This window comes from Mobula hypostoma, chromosome 1 (assembly GCF_963921235.1).
Source record: "Mobula hypostoma chromosome 1, sMobHyp1.1, whole genome shotgun sequence".
Classification (NCBI taxonomy): domain Eukaryota; kingdom Metazoa; phylum Chordata; class Chondrichthyes; order Myliobatiformes; family Myliobatidae; genus Mobula; species Mobula hypostoma.
This window is the reverse complement of record NC_086097.1, coordinates 39114922-39137182: the sequence shown is the minus strand read 5'-3', so window position 1 is coordinate 39137182 and position 22261 is coordinate 39114922. Positions and strand designations below refer to the sequence as shown.

At 39.7% G+C, this 22261-nt stretch overlaps 1 protein-coding gene across 1 annotated transcript; it reads left to right on the top strand.

Moving 5' to 3' along the window:
• Positions 1-915: 915 nt before the first annotated feature.
• Positions 916-13475, top strand: LOC134345804 (serpin A3-3-like). Its single transcript, XM_063047058.1, has 5 exons — positions 916-1053; positions 3374-4011; positions 5976-6249; positions 6365-6515; positions 11724-13475. Exons 2-5 carry the CDS (start codon positions 3393-3395, stop codon positions 11922-11924), a joined length of 1245 nt encoding a protein of 414 aa, XP_062903128.1. The 5' UTR covers positions 916-1053; positions 3374-3392; the 3' UTR covers positions 11925-13475.
• Positions 13476-22261: the final 8786 nt, after the last annotated feature.

Genomic DNA, 22261 nt, shown 5'->3' with positions numbered 1-22261 from the left:
CAATCAAATCTCCCCTCATTCTCCTACACTCCAAAGAATAAAGTCCTAATCCATTCCTATAACTCAGGTCCTGAAGTTGGGACAATACCCTTGTAGGTAGGTGATCAGAACTGCACATAATACTCCAAATTAAGCCTCACCAATGCCCTATAACATAACATCCCCACTCTTGTACTCAGTACTTTAATTTATGAAGACCAATGTACTAAAAGCTCTACTTACCACCCTATCTACCCGTGACACCACTTGCAAGGAATTAGGAATCTGTATTCCAAGAGTGCCCTCCTGTTCACTGGGTAAGTCCTACCCTGGTTTGTCCTCCAAAAGAGCAACTCTTCACATTTGTCAGCATTAAATTCCATCTGTCACTTTTCACTACCTGGTCCAGTTCACCCTGCAGGCTTTGTTAGCCTTTCTTGCTGTCCACTATGGTGTCCACTTGGTGTCATTCACAAATTTGCTGTTCCAGTTTACCACATAATCACTCCAGATCGTTCATATTGAAGGCAAACAATAATGGGCCCAGCACCAATTCCTGCAGCACACCACTAGTCACAGACCTGCAGTCAGAGAGGCAACCACCTACCACCACTCTCGGGCTTCTCCCACTAAGCCAATATCGAATCCAATTTACTACCTCATCCGGAATGCCAAGCAATTGAACCTCCTTGACCAGTCTTTAAAAAACTTGAAGAATTTTCTGATTAAGATTTTCTAACAAAAAAATTATACGCGATTAAAACAAAATATTTTCCAATGTAAGAAATAAATTATCGTAATTCTTTTCCAAAAGTTCAGCAATGTGATTCCATTTAAATAACAAAGTTAAACATTAATAATTAATAGAAAAAAAGAGGTTTTGCAAACTAGGCATGTGTATCAAGTAAATAACATTACTGTTGACTTTCTATCAGTGACCTCCCTACCAAGACCCTAAAGTCTAACTATTTCACAACTGTTTATATATTTAAATTAAAAACAAGAGAGCGAGAAATCACAAATACCACATTGGCTCTGAGAAGAATAGCTAAAAGGTGGACCTGGAAACTATTGGTAAAGTATCAGTAAAATATTTTGTTGAGCAGTGGTTTATTTCAAGAAGTTATGAAGAGTTATTTTTGAACAGCTTTAAAATGAATATTGTTCATATTATTGGGAATCATAATCATTGATTCGCTCAGTTTAGAGCTAATCATTCAAAAATCATTTTTAATCAATCTATGCAAGAATTTGTGCTTATTTACTTCACTAAACAGAAGGCGATATTTCAGGTATGCAAAAAAATTGTCCAAAGCAAGTGTTCATGATTTGATAATCATGAGCAGAAACAGTTTAAAGAAATTCCAAAAATGATACCATGAGCTGCAAAACTACAGGATGGCGAATAGGGTTGTCATCATACTCTGCCCCAACTATTTGTTTAATTGAATTTATCATGCAATGGGAGAAAAATGAATGCCATCGTGTGAAAAATGGTGTGTGTTTGTGTGAGTATGTCATCGGTGGTTTGATGTTAGGTTGCACTGAGATATTGAATTGGATCTTACGACTAAGGGTGTTTTTTTCCCACTTTGTAGTTTTTGTTTCACAGCTTACTGGGGAAGTAATGGAGATTGAATGTATCCTGCATCCAGTTGAACAGAGTAAGTTTAGGACCCACACTTTTAGGATGTACAGTATGAAGACTGAGATAGAACATGGTAATTCTGCATCCTTTGCAACCGTGGAGTACAGAATCTTACTAATTGGGCTAGGTGTTACTCAAACAGAGCAACAGACTGTGTTACTGATAGAATTGCTGGAAATCCAATTGCCAATGTACAGTATAGACAATGGGGAAATTCTAGACGGTGAATCACAACTAAGGATGTATTTGAGTGGGATTTAAGTATTGAGAGGTAGTGTAGCAATAAATGAAAGGTGATTAGAGCACAAGGCTTCAATGTTAAATTAGGCAGAGAAAGATAAATAATGAAAGTTGACTAAGTCAGTGAAGTAAGAAAACAAGAGTTAAATTTAAATTCTGATGTTTCAAAATATTCTAAAGCATTTCACAATCTTAAAGATTAAAATCATATATTTGTACATGTTCCCTTTTTGAAAAAGTAACTGATTGCCTGCGCATTCACATTTATAACCCTTTTAGAATAATACATTTACTGTTTATAAACACAAGAGATTCTGCAGATGCTGGAAATCTTGAACAACACATATAAAATGCTGGAAGAACTCAACAATTCAGACAACATCTATGGAGGGAAATAATGATCCTTTATCATAAGGGGAAAGAAGCTGGAATAAGAAGATGTGGGAGGGGAGGGGAAGGAGTTCAAACTGGCAGGTGATAGATGAGGGGGATGAAGTGAGAAGCTGGGAGAGAATAGGTGGAAGAGGTAAAGGGTGAATGTGGAAGGAATCTAATAGAATTTGAGATCCACTGAAGAATCAGAATAAAATGCTGATTTTGAATTATAAGTTACTCAGCAATTTGTGGTGAATCACATTTCACAAAGCATCTCTTCCTCACCTCAGTAGCCTGCTAATTTGCATGATGTTGGTGGTCTGGATCATACTTGCTCTAGCCCTTGCTTGAATACTCCATTCCTGCATGTCCTGCAAATCCACTTACTTTTAGCAGCCATGTGGTTCCCTTGAAAATCTTGAGGGCTTTCCTTCAATGGAATAATGGAATGATCTGTGAGCAGCAACTGGGCCTCAGATGGTGGATCCTGAAACTCTACCCCTGAAATGTCACGATGGCCTTTTGAGACCTTGTGCTGTCAAAGGCCCTTGTTAGTTACTTCTAAATGGTATCAATATATTGAAACAATAAATTAAAATAAAACAGTGTATTTTTTGACAAAATGATTAAAATGGAGATTAAGATGAGACCACTCATGGGCAGAGCACACTAGCCGCTAGGAACACTTCAACCATTGCTCACCACCTACCCACCCACTTAAACCAATGCCAAGATGAATGAGATCACTTTAGCCACAAGGCAGGTTAACAATGGCATTAAGAACCTCACCATCCACAGCATGCTATCTTCTGATTAATACCATCGGGAGAGAGGTATGGGTACCTGAAGACACACAGTCAATGTTTCAGGAACAGCATCTTCCCCTCTGCCATCAGATTTCTGAACTATCAATGAACCATAAGCACTATATCACTATGTTGTTCTCTTTATGCACTACTTTTTATATTTCTTATTGTAATGTATTTTTTGCACTGTACTACTGATGCAAAATGACAAATTTCATAACATAATCTAAGAAATATAATTTAAACACAATCCAAGAAATATAATTTACAAAGAAGGCAGAAGAAAATATATTAAAATAATCAAATTTCCTTTTATTTGAAATAGGAATCAACTGGAGAAAACTATGATGCCATTAGTGATTTTGCCGTTAATCATTACCTTATTAACTGGGACAGGAGCTTCTACAGTAAAGAAGAAACGTCATGAGAATTATGAAGAAAATATTCAGGGACATGGTGAAGTTTCTTCAGCAAATGTCGATTTTGCTTTCAGTCTCTATAAGGAAGTTGCTAACCGGAGCTCCTCAAATATCCTCCTCTCACCTTTGAGCATTTCCACGGCTTTAGCCATGCTGTCTCTGGGAACCAGGTCGGCAACTCAAAAACAGCTTTTAAAGGTACTTCACTTTAAAAATATAACACAGGAACGAATAATACAAATGAGCAGAGGATACCAGCAACTCCTACAGGCCCTGACTGCAGAAAACAGAGAGATGCAGTTGCTTATAGGAAACTCTCTTCATATTCAAAAGGGATTTGATGTATTACCAAGGTTTATAAATGAAACCAAGAAGTTTTACAATGCAGAAGTCTTTACCTTAGATTTTAAGGATGATCCTCAGAATGCCAGACAACAATTGAATGATTACCTTAAAAAGAAGACAAAGGGGAAAATTAAAGAGATGTTTTCCACAATTAACCCTTCAACTAAACTATTGCTTATTAACTACATCTTTTTTAAAGGTAAGTCAAATATAGTATTTTAATATTATACATGCCATTTGTTAACTATACTTTCAGAAGTTCTTTTACATTACAATATAACCATTATAAATAATTTTATTAGAAATTTGATACAGAAATTTCAGGCAACAAAATCTGCTCAATAATTCCAACCATGGAGTGATTGATAGTTGGATAAATAGATAGATACTTTATTGATCCCAAAGGAAACTACAGTGTCAAAGTAGCATTACAAGTGCCCAGATATAAATATTAGAAGAGAAGTAGAAAGAATGAAAAATAAGCTAACTCAAACAATCGAATAGGAAGGGGGTCATCACTTCCCAGCTATAGGTTGACTCATTATAGAGCTTAAAGGATGAGGGTAAGAATGACCTCATACTGCACTCTTTGCAGCAGCATATATGTCTTAGTCGATTACAAAAAGTACTCCTTTGTTCAGCCAAGGTGGCATACAGAGGGTGAGAAACATTGTCCAGAATTGCCAGGATTTTCCATAGGGTCCTATGTTCTACCACAGCCTCCAGTGTGTTAGAGGCAACTCTGGCCCTTCTTGTACACAGCCTTTGTTTTGGTGCTCCACTCAAGTCTGTCACCCAGGTGCACCCCAGGTACTTGAGCTCCTCACCACATCCACATCCTCACTATCAATAGTAACAGGGAACAGTGCAGGCTTAGTCTTCCTAAAGTCCATCACCATCTTCTTTGTCTTACTGATTTTGAGCTGATGATTCAGCTTGCACCATTTAACAAAGTCCTCCACCAGGGCCCAGTATTCATCCTCCTGTCTTCCCTTAATACACCCAACTATTGCTGAGTCAGACCCTGACTGCCCCACACCTAACTGGCAGGGTCACTCTTCTATTACTAAAGATGTGGGTTAAATACTTTACATCCCTTTACTATTATGCCCCTTTAATAACCAAATTCCTAAATCGGCTTTCGACTTTTTTCTTTGAAACTCTACCTTCTCACCTTTCCCACCCCCATCCTGACTACAATACTTATTATTCAACTTGCAAGTATAATAGATCCAGCCCAAGTTCAGCCAAGCCATTCTTAAAGGAGTAGTTCCTTAATTCCCCCAATAAAAGATGCAAGAGATGGTCAATCGAAATGCCTCTCTCCCACGCAAATCCTTTCAGCCATGCATATGCTGTGTAACAATCAAACTTGAGCTAATGTACAAACAGCATAAATTACTAACCATTACAGTTCTACCTTTTAATTCTTGACATCTTTTCCAACAAATGGAGCCATGATAGAGTCCAATCCTATTCCATTTTCTATCAACAACCAGGTCATTGCACAATGTCAGATCTCCTAATCTGTCTAAGTCTTTCTGCAGCCTTCCTATTTCCTCAACTCTACATGTCCCTCCACCAATCTTCTTATCATTTGCAAACCTGGCAACAAAGCTATCTGTTCCATCACCTAAATCATTGATATACAGCATAAAGAGAAGTGGTCCCAACACCAACCTCTGCAGAACACCACTAGTCACTGGTAGTCAACCAGAAAAGGATCCTCTTATTCTCATTCACTGTCTCCTACTAATCAACCAATATTCTAACCATGTTTGTAACTTTCCTGTAATACCATTGGCTATTAACTTAGTAAGCAGCTTCATGTACATCATCTCATCAAAGGCCTTCTGAAAATCCAAATATACAACATCCAGTACATCCCCTTTATCTATACTACTTGTAATCTCCTCAAAGAATTCTAATAGGTTCGTCAGGCAAGATTTTCCCTTAAGGAAACCATGCTGACTTTGTCCTATCTTGTCCTGTGTCACCGAGTACTCGATAACCTCATGCTTAACAATTGACTCCAACATCTTCCCAACCACTGAGGTCAGGAACATTGGTCAATAATTGCCTTTCTGTTGCTTCCCTCAAAAAGAAAACTCTCATGCTTTTCGGATCAGTCACTGAGAACTCTGTTTTATTTATGTCTGACAGGAAAATGGAAGGAACCATTTGATACAGCGCATACTCAAGAAGCAATTTTTAATGTAAATAAAACCACAAAGGTAAAGATTCAACTGATGTTCCAGGAGAGTCAGTTAAATAAGATAAACGACTATGAACTTTCCAGCATTGTAATCAAACTTCCTTATTTTGGAAATGCGTCCATGATTGCCATCCTGCCAGCAGAAGCACAACTAGAATATGTGGAACAAAATCTTTCCAGAGAAAAATTTGAAGAGTGGCGTCAAAAATTGTCTAACAACAAGTAATTAAAAACTAATTCCCAAAAGTCAGTTTAATTTATCATACCTGTAAAACTGCAGTTTGATAGAAAATAATGTATGTTTTCTTTCTCCCTTGTTCGATATTTTGTGGAACAGGGAACGCCAAAGGATCTTCTTTCCAAAACTATCATTGTCAGAGTTGTATGAATTGGAACATACTCTCACGGAAATGGGTATAAGAGATTTATTTACACCCAATGCCAATCTGCTTGGAATAAGTGAAAATGAAAATATGAGAGTTTCAAAGGTAAGTTGTTGGATTTGTTTTATCCTGATATTTTGTTCCATTTCAGTGTTGAACAATTGAAGTCAAGCAGAGCGCTTCTTGGCCTTGGGGAAAAATGATCTGAGTGGATTAACTTCAGGAATAAACAATGAAAGGCAACAATACGGTACTGTCAATTCTGGGGCAAAAAGCAAATTGCTGGAGCATTTCAGTGGGTTGAGTCGCATCTGCAGGGGAAAGCAACTATTGATGTTTCAAATCAGGTCTCTGCATTAAGCCCAAGAGTGTGAACAGAAGATAGTAAAAGGATGAGTGGGAGAATGGGGTAAGACTGGGCCAATAGGTGATTGGTGTGGAGCGGTGAGGAATGATGGGTAGATGAAATTGAGTGGGGAAGGCAGCGGGGTAGAGTTGGGAGACAGAGGCCGATGGATTACAGGTGGAAGTAGATGGGGAGGAAAAAGGAGGGGGTGGGTAAATGTGGAGACATTAGCTGGATGGTGATGAGCAGGGACACAAAGGCTACAAGTGCTGGAATCTGAAAAGAAGGTGATAAGTGAGTACTGGGCAGATGCATTCAGATGGGGGCGGCAGGTGGATGAAACCATGAGTGGAATGAAAATGAGTGATGAGCGGGGGTGCTGTGGATGGGATAGGGAACTGTAGTGGGAGGAGTAAGGGTGGATCAGAAGGAGAAAGAGAAAGAAGAGAGAAGAGAGAAGAGAGAGAGAGAGGAGGGGTGAGAGGGGAGGGGAGAGATTATTGGTTAAGGATTATCTGAAATTAGAAAGTTCAGCTTTCATACCATTGGGTTGTAGGCTACCCAGGTGGAATTTGGGGTTTGTTATTAATTCAGTTCTGGAAATCGCTGGTCCCGGGAAACTGTCTTAAATCTGATGGCATTTTTGAGAAACTGGGAGCTACTTGTTAGTTCCGGGGCATTTCAAACTGCCCGTCTGTTTCCGAAACTGCAAGGACTGGATGCTGCCTAATTATTCAGGGCAATGGAGGGACGAGGAGTCGCTTACCATTTCAGGACATTGCAATGACAGGGAGCTGTTGGTCAATAGAAGATATTGTTGTAACTGAGAGCTACTGGTCAATCTCAGCATTTGAAGGGATATAAAGCTGCCTGTTAATTCAGAGTGTTGCTATTTCAGTTACTGATGATAAACCTATTGAGCTATTCGAGATTTTTAAAAAAATTAAGTCTCTCTTTAATCTGCCCAAAAGAGTGAGATTTAGAGAAGGAAGTGCTAAATATAAACTCCAAACTTGAGCATAGCTCTATTTTGACTCCAGTATATTAAAGGGCTGCTATTTTAAGCATACACCATTGAGGTGTAAGAAATACACAATGTGACACCGCTGCTACTAGAGGTGCCCCAGTGATGACTTCAGTTTGTATTTCTGGACAGCACTGTACTGGGCAGCAGTCCAAATGAGCCAAAAAGTTATCAATGCTTCTGGCTCCTGTCTCAGTTTTCTTTTCATTCATTCCTTGCGTGCGAGCATTATTAGGAAGGCTAACGTTTGCAAAGAAAAGAAGAAGAGATACAGGAGTTCTGCAGATGCTGGACATCTTGAGCAACACGGGCAAAATGCTGGAAGAACTCAGCAGGTCAGGAAACATCTATGAACGGAAATGAACAGAAGACATTTCAGGCCGAGACCCTCTTTCAGCCAGAAGCGTCAATAACTTGTTGGCTCATCTGGACTAATGCCCTGTGCACAGCTGTCCAAAATACAGGAGCAAGAGCCGCTAAGTATAATCATGGCTAATCATCAATCTCAATACAAAATTCCTGTTCTCTCCCTATAGCACTCATGAGTCTAGAATTTTTTTCAATATTCTTAAAAAAATGGAGTGACTTGGCCTCTATAACACTCTGTGGTACAGTATTTCACAGGTACACCATCCTCTGAGTGAAGAACTGTGTATCTCAGTCCTAAATCTCTTGTTCTAGAAACTGAGAATCTGCCTCCGAGACCCACCACCTTCTCCCCATCTCCAGTATGTCTAAACCTGTCAGAACTTTGTATGTTTAATTAGATTTATTCAACCCAGCTAGAGCCAATTCAACTCAGTCCTGATGAAGGGTCTCAGCCTGAAACGTTGACTGGTTATTCATTTCTATGAATGCTGCCTGACCTGCTGAGTTCCTCCAGCACTTTGCGTGTGTTTTAAATTCTAAATGGTTTGTGGCTGGGAGGGGAACTTACAAGTGATCTATAGATTATTTTTTCCCTGTTTTAAGTGTCTTATTGTTGAAAAGGAATTCATATCATAGACAGAGTCATAGCACTGATACTCTTGGGGTACATTTTCAAAAGATGAGGCATACACCGTGTATTTCCAATCAAACTATCTCATTGCACATCCGCAATATGTGTACTTTCCCTACATTAGCATCTTTCATTATAAAAGTGCAAGATCAAAGGAAAGATTAAGGAAACAAAGAGATGGGAGGAGAACCTAATAATTAAGTGCTACACACTCAAAAGAAATTCTGCAAAGATGATGTGTTAAGTTAATTACGAGCCTCCTTCCGAACAGTGGGAACACTATTGCTGTGACCCAATAGCCAACTGATTAAAAAGACCATACCTGGTAGAAAAATTCTGCCAAACACACCCTGGCCAAACCAATAGGAGAGTCAATCATTGACCCTATCTTCTTATTCTGGGAAAGGTATTGCCTCACTTGATGGGCTGCTGCAAGATGACCAATGAGGAGACACTTGAGATGTTGTAGTTCCAGTGATGTTACATGGTGGCATCCATTAGTCTCGCAAGACCATGGATCTGCGCCTGGAAGGTCTTGCTTCAGTCTGTGTTAGAGCAGCGTCTGTTGTGGCTGTAGAGGCCCACACGGGAGTGACAGTCTCGGCTGCAGCGACTGCACTTGAAGGCATCTATTTTCAACTTGGTTGAAAATAGATTAGGAGATATTAGTTACATTAAAACTGTATATATAGTGACATATACGTACTTTGAATCAAGTTACGCTTAGATTCTATAGACCTTTATGATGGAGAATACAAGGTTCACCACCCACTGAATTCTAAGGGATTTCAATGGGGAATAGGAAAAGTTATTTCCTGTTATGGCAGAATTAGTAGAAAGTCAATAATATATTGACCTGGTGTTTCCTTAAAGAGGCTGACTGTGTAGGTTGGTGCCATACATAAACATGCAAATGTATCCAAAAACTTAAAGAACTATTAGTAATTAAATCTATTTAAATTAGCTCAATTAAATCAAAGCCAGCACACTGATGAAATCACAAGGAAGGCACACCAGTTTCTGAGAAAGTTTACGTGGTTCAGCATGTCACCAAATGCTCTAACAAACCTCAACAGATTCACTGCTAAAAGTGTCCAAAACGGTTGCATTATGGTCTGGTATGGCAATTTGATGTACAAGCTGCAGAGAGTAGTATACATACATCATGGGTATATCCTTCCCGCCATCAAAAATATAAGAAAGCAACATCTAACATCAAAGAACCCCACCATCCAGGCCGTGCCCTCTTCTGACAGCTACCATCAGGCAGAAGGTACAGAGCCTGAGGCGCACAGCTACTTCTCGTTGATCACTGAGTTCTTGAACCAACTTGTACAACCCTAAGTACTACCTAGTCTGGCAACATGATAACCACTTTGCACAACAATGGACTTTGGGATTGTTTCCAATGTAATTCATATTTACTTTATGCTTTTCTGTTTAATCAGTTGGCAATACTTGGAGCCTTGTGTGCAGTTTTGGGTTCCTTATTTTAGAAAGGATATACTAACATTGGAGAGGGTTCAGAGAAGATTCACGAGAATGATTCCAGGAATGAAAGGGTTACCGTATGAGGAACGTCTGGCAGCTCTTGGGCTGTATTCCCTGGAGTTCAGGAGAATGAGGGGGGAGTTAAAGAGAATGTGGGGGGGATCTCATAGAAACATTCCAAATGTTAAAAGGCCTGAACAGATTAGATATGGCAAAGTTATTTCCCATGGTAGGGGAGTCTAGGACAAGAGGGCACGACTTCAGGATTGAAGGACTTCCACTTAGAACAGAGATGCGGAAAATTACTTTAGTCAGAGGGTTGCCACGAGCAGCTGTGGAGGCCAAGTCATTGGGTGCATTTATGGCAGAGATAGGCAGGTTCTTGATTAGCCAGGGCATCAAAGGGTATGGGGATGACCGGAAGAATTGGATCAGCCCTTGTTTGAATGGTGGAGCAGACTCAATGGGCCAAATGGCCTGCTTCTGCTCCTATATCTTATGGTCTTATCCTGTGAATGTGGTGTATCTGATGCTACGCGCATTTGATGCTGCCGCAAGTGAGCTTTTCACTGCACATGTGTACCTAGTCTATAAGACGATACACTCACCTTGATTTGATGTGTAACTAGCCTACCTTACCTCTGTCTCTTGCAGTTGCTCTTCTGCACCAAAGCAGTAGTTGAATGTGCCCCAGCATTATTGCTGCAGAACTATACAACTTCACACTCCATTAAAGTCTAGCATCAGAATGCCATCAAAATAACAGCAGCAACCAGCTGTGTGGACTCCTACCCATAACATCCATCTCATGGGCAGGGTCTCTGAGCAGGAGTACCTAGTTTTGACTGTAGAGATAAAGGTACAAGTACAAGTTTATTGTTGTCATGGAAATACATACACAGAGTATAAACTTGAATTAACATAAATTATACAAAACTTACATAATGTATGTCAATGTTAATAGTTTCATGCAGAAATGCTTACACTTTCATAGACATTTCAGGCTAATATCATGGCGAGTGAAGATCAACATTATGAGAGTTTCACTTATGCTGAGGTTTGTTGGAACATGGGAATAGTTTAGGTTAATGTGCCTTCATAGAGGAAACATAATTAAATATTTCAGAAATTACCCAGGTCTATCTTGACAAAAACTCATCAATGTTAAGTCGGTCAAAATGGAAATGCACTGAGAAATTCCCAACCAAACACGGGGGAAAAAAAGCAGACCAAGAAAGTTTATGAGAAGCAGGGAATATGGCAGATTGCATTATGAGCTAAAAGGCCTCTTTTACGAAGTTATATTACTACACATTACTAATTGCTTTGCATGTCAAACCTTTTCTAAACATCAGAGAAGGGCTTAAGCCAGCAAAATCAAATCACATCTTAAGTTACAACACATTTTCACCATAGGAAATGTAACTTATTTTTAAAATTTCATTTCATCAGGTTACTCATAAGGCAGCGCTGGACATCGATGAAAAGGCCACTGAAGCAGCTGCAGTCACTGACGTAAAAATTGTTCCATTGTCCTCTCATTCTTCAATCAGGTTCAATAGACCATTCCTCCTCATCATCTATGAAGAGAATACAAACAACATCCTCTTTCTTGGAAGAATAAAAGATCCATCAAAGAAACGCTCTCCTTGAATCTAACATGTATCTAGAATAATTCAGGCTATTCTTCAATTTTAGAGCTTAAAATGATAAATCTAATAATCTTGATAATTATTTCATCATTAATTTCATAAATTGGTGAGAATACACAGGCGATCTACCAATAGCTGTAAAAACACATTAATTTGTCACAACAGCAGAAGTAACTACATTGAATGAGAATGATTCTACACCACACTTCCTGGCCATATGTATAAGAACGTTAAGCCAAACAGAAAAGAAAACTAAAAGTTAAGCAAATATTTCAATAGAGAACATTGGGAAGAAGTGATACAAGCAACTCATAGTGAAAGCAAGATTTGAGTTTTGGGAAAAAAAACTGATGGTTTTCAAGATCCAAAATACATTCAAAAATCCAAGATACATACAGAAATATATTAAAAATTAAACTGGTCTAATGAGCCTATTCTGCACAACATCTTCTGTGAAGTGATACTCTCTGTCCGAAACATACAAAGTCAGAAGGGTATAACAAAGGTAGAAGCTAGCAAGTTCTTTGAGGATAATGTGCAACATAAAATACAGGACAATGGAGAATACGGGAAGAAAGTTATAAATCCCTGCATGTGCCGAAATTGGTCCAAAAAATGCTGATAATACAGATTACGCTTATTAATTTTAGACAAGGTGGTTCTTCTCTTCTAACGTAATTAGAGCTCCTGATCTTAAGAGATCAAGTCAAACTTGCTCTCCCAGAATGCACAATCCTGCATCAGTGTAGTGAAGAATTCTAAGGCATCCATCTGTAATTAATGTTCCGATTAGAAAACAGCAAAATATCCAGGAAAACATATCCTGTTTATTTGTAGATTTCTTTATTTTCATATTTTTTGTTGACAAATCAGCTGAAATTAAGTAATTATCACTTCAAATAAAAACAAATGTTCATATAAATTCAGGAAAGATCTGTTGACAGTAATTAATAAAAAATAGATTAGTGTGTCTCTATACCTGTTCCCTGTAGAATTAGTTTTCTAATAGCATAACATATTATAGACATCTATCATAGATGAGGTTTCGTCCAACATTTCATAGTTACCAGCCACTGGGACTATTTTGTCAGTAAATGATATCAGTAAACTATAGTAAGCTGTCATAAATAGTAAATTAGTAGTCTTTATTCATGTTGACTTATAACTTTTTTGATGAATTCTAAATAATTTAATCTCTCTGCTCTTAAACTATATATACAAAATGATTAAAAGTGAGCCAAGCACATACTTTCATAAGCTTCAATATGCTGCAAACCTCTTCACAGTAAGTGAAACAATGCAGAACATCCTGCAACTGTCCAGACTGCTGCCTCGATTTTCATGAATTTTTAACCCACTGTCTGCTAATATGTACTTAATATGTCAGTAATATTTGAATAATATTGTGAATATGTTGTTTGATTAAGCATTCTTTGTTTATTTACATAATTCTTTGTGAGTTATAGGTAAAATTATGTAAATTTCATACGTCACGATTCTACCACATCATAAGTGTGTGCCTCACCAAAGTAAGAACGAAGTAGACACATTATTCCCAGCTCTGTTTGTCTTTTAATTACTTTTGTTTTGGAGTTACAAAACATAACAGTGGTAATGAGTAAGTTTTAAAATGAATCCAAGACAACTACCTACCTGTTGAACCACAGCACATTTTTCTTCAGAAGCACAGCGAGATGTTTGAGTTTTTTTAAAAAGCAGCACAGCATGTGTCTCTTCAGAAGAAGGAGAGAGAGATGGTTGAGCTAGAAAAAAGGCAGAAAATGGATGAAATTCATGGATTCATAAACCGTGAGTACTGGCTGATAATAATAATAATAATAATAAATAAAACAAGGAAAAACAGTAATAGCTGGCTACATTGTAAAGATAGATGTGTTCAATTGAACAACACGTAAATGGAATATGTATATTGAGACAACTGAGCAGTATTTTGAAACAAATGAAATAGGCAATGCATAACAAATGCCAGTGTTACTCAGTGTAATTAATCAGAGAACATAGGAGTTTGCTTAGAGATTTCACTGCACCAACCAAACCAACTGAAATGAGCTTTGCTAATATCATGAAAGTAATGCAGGAACACTTAGAATGAAAATCATTGTTGATTGCAGAACTTTTGATTTCATAAGCGGAATCAAAAGGAAGGGAAGTCCATTTCAGCTTATGTGACTGAATTGAAGAGATTATCTGAGGAATGTCAGTTCAGTGTTGTGCTTAATGATGCATTGAGAGATCACTTAGTTTGTGGAATCTTACAAGAAAGCTCCTACCTGAAGCACAACTCACATTTAAAAGAGCAGTTGAAATAGCTGTATCAATGGAAACAGTGGACAGAAACACAATTGAGTTGCAGTCAGGAATGGAAGTGAGTGTGAACAAAACTGCAATGTTTAAAAAGAAACCTGCCTGGCTGAACAAATTGTATTTCTGTTGTGGCAAGATTTCACATATACCAGACTAATGTGGGTTTATAGGTGAAACTTGCAAATAATGCAACAAAGTAGGATGCATAAAAGAGCATGTTGGGCACACTTCACAGGGAAGAGAAAAAAGATAAACATTCAAGTTGCAGTTTCAAGAAGAGCGCTAATCTGCATATTGCTGATGAAAATTTTGATAATGATGAGAGTGACACAGAACTGGATAGCCTTTAGATTTACAATGTGAAAGCAAACAATAGACAAGCAATATAGCTTACGTCAGAAGTGAACCGCAAATTAATTAAAATGGAATTGGACACTGGCTTGGCTGTGTCAGTCATTCCACAGAATGAGTCTGAATGACATTTCAAAAATACTTAACTAAAGCCTGCAGATATTCAGCTAAGAACTTATACTGAAAAAAAAGATAACTCCTGTGGGAATGACATTTGTAACAGTGAAACACAACAACCTACAAGCCACTTTGAGCTTGTATGTAGTAAAACAGGAGGGCCAGCATGGTGGGGCTGTGAGTGACTGAGACAACTATAACTTGATTGGAGATCCATCCACAATTTGCATGCCACGTCCCCTGCAAGAAAGTCAACTGAAAGTGAATTAAGAAAGGTACTGAATGATGCCACAACGGTGTTCAAGGGTGTCATTGGAAAACTCAAACATACCAAGAGTAAAATAGTGTTAAATGAAAATGCCACACCCAAGATTTACAAAGCCCATTTGGTTCCTTGTACCATCCGTGATAAAGCAGCCAGTGAGCAAGATTGCATGGAGGCCGAAGGAATTCTTTCCAAGGTTGAGTGCAATGCCAGTGAATGGGTTTGTCAGGATCTGTGGTGATCTCAAGGTCACCATCAACCCAGTACTGAAATTAGATCAATACTCTCTGCTCAAGATGGAGGACTTCTTTGCAAACCTTTCTGATGAAGAATTTCAGCTGAGGCCTATCTACAGATGGAGATGGAAGAAGAGTCCGAAGTGTTTCTCGTCATAAACACTGACAAAGGGTTTTATCACTATAATAGGCTTAATTTTGGAGTAACATCTGCATCTGGTCTCTGGCTGAAAGCTAGGGACCAAAGAACATCACCAAAATCTCAAGACAGTGTTAAAGAGATTAGAACACCTTAATTAGCCTCAAGCATTTTCCCAACTACAGATATTAAACTAACTGGCCAATAATTACCTGCCCACATCCTTTTTTGAACATTGGCATGAGATTCACTGTCTTCCAATCTGCCGGAACCTGCCCAGAAGTCCAGAGAATTTTGGTAAATCATCACCAAAGCCTCTACTATAACTTCTGCCATTTCTTTCAGTATCCTAGGATGAATTCCATCAGGACCAGGGGACTTGTCTATTTTCAGGCCCACGAGTTTGCTTAGCACTACCTCTTTAGTGATAACTATTGTATCGAGGTCCTCACCTCCCATCGCATCCATAACATCTCTCTTTGGCATGTTAGACGTATCCTCCACAGTGAAGACTGACTCAAAATAGTCATTCAAAGCCTCAGCCATTTCCTCATTACCCAATATCAATTCCCCCTTCTCGTATGCCAAGGGACCTACGTTCACTTTAGCCACCACCTTTTTCTGCTTTATATAATTATAAAAACTTTTTCTATATTTTGTGCTAGTTTATTTTCATAATCTATCTTCCCTTTCTTTATTGTTCACTTAGTGGTTCTTTGTTGCTTTTTAAAGTTTTCCCAATCTTCCAGTTTCCCACTTCTTGCCAACTTTGTACGCACAAGCTTTTAGTTTGATGACTTCTTTTATTTCCTTAGTTATCCAAGACTGGCTCTCCCTACCCTTACTGTCCTTGTTTTTAACTAGAATATACTTTTGTTGAGCACCATGAAAAATCTCTTCGAAAATCGTCGCACTATATAGCCTGTGTTCCCAGTCTACACTAGCCAAATCCTCCCTCATCCCATTGTAGTCTCCATTGTTTAGGCATAATACATTGGTTTTAGATCAAACTATTGCCCCCTCCATTGTATGAGAAGCTCAGTCATACTGTGATCACTCTTTCCAATAGGATCCCTACCTACAAGATCACTAAATTTACCTGCCTCGTTGCACAGAACCAGATCTAAGATAGCACGTTCCCTTGTAGGTTCAGCAAAATGCTGTTCAAGAAAGCAATCATGGATGCTTTCTATGAAGCCCTCCCCGAGACTGTCTTGACCAACTTGACTCACCCAAGTTATGTGCAAATGAAAGTCCCCCATGATAACTGCTGTTCCAGTCTTACATGCCTCAGATATTTCTCTGTTTATTGCCTGTGCCACTGTAATGTCATTATTCGGTGGCCAACAGACAACTCCCACCAGTGATTTTTCCCTTTACTATTCCTAATCTCTACCCAGATGGATTCAACATTCTGATCCTAAGATCTTATATCGTCTCTATCGCCCTGATCTCATCTTAATTAAGAGCGCTACCCCACGTCCCTTACCTTCCTGCCTGTCCTTCCATACTACCTGATATCCTTGGATATTTAATTCCCAATCCTCTCCACCCTGCAACCATGTTTCTGTAATGGCCACTAAATCATACTGATTTGTGCCACAAGTTCACCGACTTTGTTTCGAATACTACGGGTATTCAGACCAAGTGCCCTTACATTGTGCTTTTAAACTCTTGTAATCCTTTTCTCTTGACTCATCACTCCACTCTTACTTGTCTCTTTTTTTATCTTTTGCTTTTACTTTATCTTTATCCTCTTTTACTTTATCCATAATTCTCCAATCTGTTGAAACCCCCGCCCCCCACCATTTAGTTTAAAGCCCTATCCACAGTCCTATTTATGCGATTCGCTAGGATCCAGGTCCCATCACACTTCAGGTAGAGCCCGTCCCATTGGCACAGCTCCCTCCTTCCCCAATACTGGTGCCAATTTCCCATGAGTTCAAACCCACTTCTCCCACACCAATCCTTGAGCCACACATTTAACTCTCTAATCTTCTTGACCCGATGCCAATCTGCACGTGGCTCAGGTAGTAATCCAGAGATTACTACCTTTTTGGTTCTACTTTTTTAATTTAGTCCCTAGCTGCTCAAATTCCTTCAGCAGAAGCTCTTTCTTCACTCTGCCTATGTCGTTGGAACCCACATGGACCACGACAACCAGATCTTTCCACTCCCACTGCAAATTCCTCTGCAGGTCAGATAAGATGTCCTGAACCTGGACACCAGGCAGGCATGTCAGCCTTTGGGATGCTCTATCCTCATGTCAGAGAACTCTGCCTATTCCCCTGACAATACAATCCCCAATTACCACTACATTTCTCTCCTCCCCCCCCACCGAATCCCGAATGGCTCCCAGAATTACGGTGCTACAGTTAGATTGTCCATCCTTCCTACAGCCCACCCCCCCCATCCAAATAGAGAGCACCAATCTCAGACCTGTTGGACAAGCTCAAGGGCAGAGGCTCCTTCAGCACTGTCTCTTGGATCCCACTACCCACCTCACTCGCTGTCACACCCTCTTGTCCCTGACCACAGACCGAATTTGAGGCAGTTAACCTGATGAGTGTGACTATCTCCTGAAAAATTCGTCCAACTCTAGGACAGGCCCACATTCTCCAATCACCGTGACTTGCATCTCCTCATGAAGTAAATATACTGTTATGTACCCCTAGGGGTCATTTTTTTTTATGGACTATACTTTTAAAAAACGAGAGAGTTGTACAAAACAAACACCTTGTTATTAAGAGAGAGAGAGGCGAAGACTGCTTTGAGATGGTGTTGTGGTTTCTCTGCAGCATGTTTACACTTTTGCAAGGACACTGCCAGCTTCTGTGTTCTTACAAAGAGGGAAGGGAGAAGCTACTTGATAGCAGCTGGTGTTCAGCATGGTGAGATAAATAGAAGGTCAGCTGATAGACTGACAGACACATGATTTTGGACACTGGATGAGCTCTGTTGTGCCCACGGAAAGGTGGGTGTTTGGAGGATTGGTCAGGTGAATCGATCAGTGGCTCTCAGTGCGGAAAAGGTGTGATTGGTAGGAAGTTATTCGTGTGTCCAACCCTCGCCTGGGTTGATAACTCACCCACAGAAGACGGTCTCCTTTTGTTGTGGTCACATTCGGTGACTTTAAAGGAAGAGAAGAGGGAAGAGGAAGGTTTGAAACAAAAGAAACCTAGTGACAAAGAGGTCACTGTTTGGACTCTTTCTCTAAGTAGCCTGTAAGGGTGAGTTTGGGTTCCATTCGAATACGAAGGTGTGACTGTCACGTAGTTAATCCACAAGAGTGGGTTCTCTGGTGAGGGGAGTACCTTTGTGAATACCACTTGTCTGTTACCCTTGTTTGGGTGTGGTAGTTCACTAAAGAAAGGCACCCCTGTGGCAAATCACTGTTGGAGTTATTTTGTATGTCGTGGAACTGGATAAGTGGCTATCACGTTGTGTGTTTGGGGTTGGTTCCCTTGAAGAGGGTCCCCTTACTGATAAGCTACTGTTGGTGATAATCCATATGTGGATTCTGTTTGAGTACCCTGTGGCCACCACTTTGGAATAACCCGTAGCTGAATTCGGGTGTGGTACCACTTGTGTTAAAAGGATATTCGTTGAAGATCACTGTCGGTGATACTTCATATGTGGAGTGGAACAACTTCAGAGATAAAAACCTACTACTATTGTTATTTTGTATTGCTGTTGTGGAATCTGTGGAATATTGACATAATTGCCTTCTCTCGACATTTACCCTGGATTACAAATCTCTCTCCATCACTACTCGACTCAATACCATGAACTGAACTGAACTTTACTCATCACCGTAAGACTGTATCCATTTACCCCTAGGCTTGAAGAAGCTTGGTTTCTATATTTACACACACACACACACACACACACACACACACACACATATATATATATATATAATCATTGCTAACCTGTCTGATATACCTGCATTTATACTACTGTATTGCGTAATTACTAATAGATAATATTAGTGAATAGCAATGCCAGACTCTAAAGTGTCTTCCATTTCTGCTGGTTCTTTGACCCGTCATGGGGTACGTGACAATGCAATGCAGACAAATTTTGGGGGCAGAAGAAATTGAGGAGTGTGTACCAAGGTGTCCAAAGATAGTGACTCATACAGCTTCCTGCGATGAACAATTTAAGATTATGTCCAGTGGGCAACTGGATACGTGCAATGCACACGGCAAATTGGGGGCCAGTTCTTCAGCCACTGGGAGGAAGCAGTTTAGAAAGAGACTTCTGATGACAGTCCCTGCGGCAGAAAGCAGAAAGACCTCTCTGAAATTACCAAGGCAAAGGAACTAATTAACTTCATATGTTCTTGTATTGAAAGCTCTCCCATTCCTTTGATTCAAGGGGATAAGAAGGACCTTTACAAGTGCTTGAAGGCACAGGGCCAGCAGATGACCTAATGCACAGATAGATGTGGAGAGAGCACAAGAGGCTCTGGTATGTGCACGTTTATCAATACTCTCGTGGCTATCTACAGCCCAAACATTAAATGTCCCATTCCACTGGGAGCCAGCCATAGGGATGAACATATCAGGGAACATATCATATCAAGAAGTCAGTAAATTCCTGACAGAAGTAACACTTTGAAGACCTCTTCAACTATAATTCTGTTCTGGACATGAGAGCCCAGACCCCACATTACACCAACCTCACACACGGTGATTGACAACAAGTTAGAGTCACAGTCATACAAAAATACAGATCAGAAACAGACCCTTCAGCCCATCTAGTCCATGCCAAACTATTTAAACTGCCTACTCCCATTGATCTGCACTAGAACCATAGCCCTTCATACCCCTACCATCTATGCACCTACCCAAATGTTTCTTACACATTGATATCGAGCTTGCATGCACCATTTGTGCTGGCAGCTCGTTCCATACTCTCACAACCCTCTGAGTGAAGAAGTTTCCCCTCATGTTCCCTATAAACTTTTTCACCTTTCACACTTCACCCATGACCTCTAGTTGTAGTCTCAGCCAGCCTCAGTGGAAAAAGCCTGCTTGCATTTACCATACCTATACCCCTCATAATTTTGTATACCTCTATCAAATCTCCTCCCAATCTTCTACGTTCCAATGAATAAAGTCTTAATCTACGAGGGGTGATTGATAAGTTTGTGGCCGAAGGTAGAAGGAGTCAATTTTAGAAAACCTAGCAGAGTTATTTTTCAATATAGTCCCCTCCTACATTTACACACTTACTCCAGCGGTCATGGAGCATACGGGTCCCTTCTTTGTAGAAGTCGGCGTCTTGGACCTCCAAAAGTTGTCCACAGCAGGGGTGATTGATGAGTTCGTGGCCTAAGGTAGAAGGAGATGAGTATGAGTTATACAGCTCTCATTAAATGCACGTGCAGTTCAACTCTTTAAGTGATTATGCAGAAAGTTTGAAGTCAATAACTCATCTCTTTCTACCTTAGGCCACAAACTTATCAATCACCCCTGCTGTGGACACTTTCTGGAGGTCATTTACTCCTTCTACCTTAGGCCACAAACTTGGCAATCACCCCTCATAAAACACAAAATAATTGATTGCATAAGTATTCACCCCCATTAATATGACACAGCAAATCATCACTGGTGTAGTCAATTGGTTTTAGAAGTCACATAATTAGTTAAACGGAGATTTGTTTTTGGAGACCTGTATGCAGTCAAGGTGAATTAATTGTTTGTAGTAAAAATACACCTGAACCTGGAAGGTCCAACTGCTGGTGAGTCAGAATCCTGGCAAAAACTACACCATGAAGACAAAAGAACACTCCAAGCAACTCCATGAAAAGGTTATTGAAAAGCACAAGTCAGGAGGTGGATACATGAAAATTTCCAAGTCACTAAATATCCGTTTGTAGTACAGTTAAGTCAATCATCAAGAAATGGAAAGAATATGGCATAGATGTAAATCTGCCTAGAGCAGGTCATCCTCAAAAACTGAGTGACCGTGCAAGAAAGGGACTAATGAGAGAGGCCACCAAGAGAACTATGACATCTCTGGAGGAGTTACAAGCTTCAGTGGCTGAGATGGGAGAGACTGTGCATACAACGACTGTTGCCTGGGTGCTTCACCAGTCATAGCTTTATGGGAGAGTGGCAAAGGGAAAACCAATGTTGAAAAAAAAACTCACATGGAATTTTAGCTGGAATTTTCCAGAAGGCATGTGAGAGACTCTGAAGCCAGCTAATGAAACCAAAATTGAGTTTTTTGTCTATCAGACTAAATGCAATGTTTGGCGTAAGCCAAACACCACATATCACCAAAAACCCACCATCCCTACCATGAAGCATGGTGGTGGCTGCATCATGCTGTAGTGATGCTTCACTGCAGCAGGCCCTGTAAGGCTTGTGAAGGTAGAGGATAAAATGAATGCAGCAAAATACAGGGAATTCCTGAAGGAAAACTTAATGCAGTCTACAAGAGAATTGTGACTTGGGAGAAGATTTGTTTTCCAGCAAGACAATGATCCCAAGCATAAAGCCAAAGCTACACAGGAATGGCTTAACAACAACAAACTTAATGCCCTGGGGTGGCCAAATCAGAGTCCAGACCTCAATCCAATTCAGAATTTGTGGCTGGACTTGAAAAGTTCCGTACCTTCACTATCCCCATGCAACCTGACAGAGCTTGAACTGTTTTGTAAAGAAGAGAGGGGAAAATTGCAGTCTAGATGTGCAAAGCTGATAGAGACCTACCCAAAGGTGCATCAACTAAATACTGACTTGAAGGGGATGAGTAGTTATGGAATCAATTATTTTGTGTTTAATAATTGTAATAAATTAGACCAATTTGTAGAAATTTGTTTTCACTTTGACACAAAAGAGACTTTTCTGTTGATCAGTGTCAAAAAAAAGCCAAATTAAATCTACTGCGAT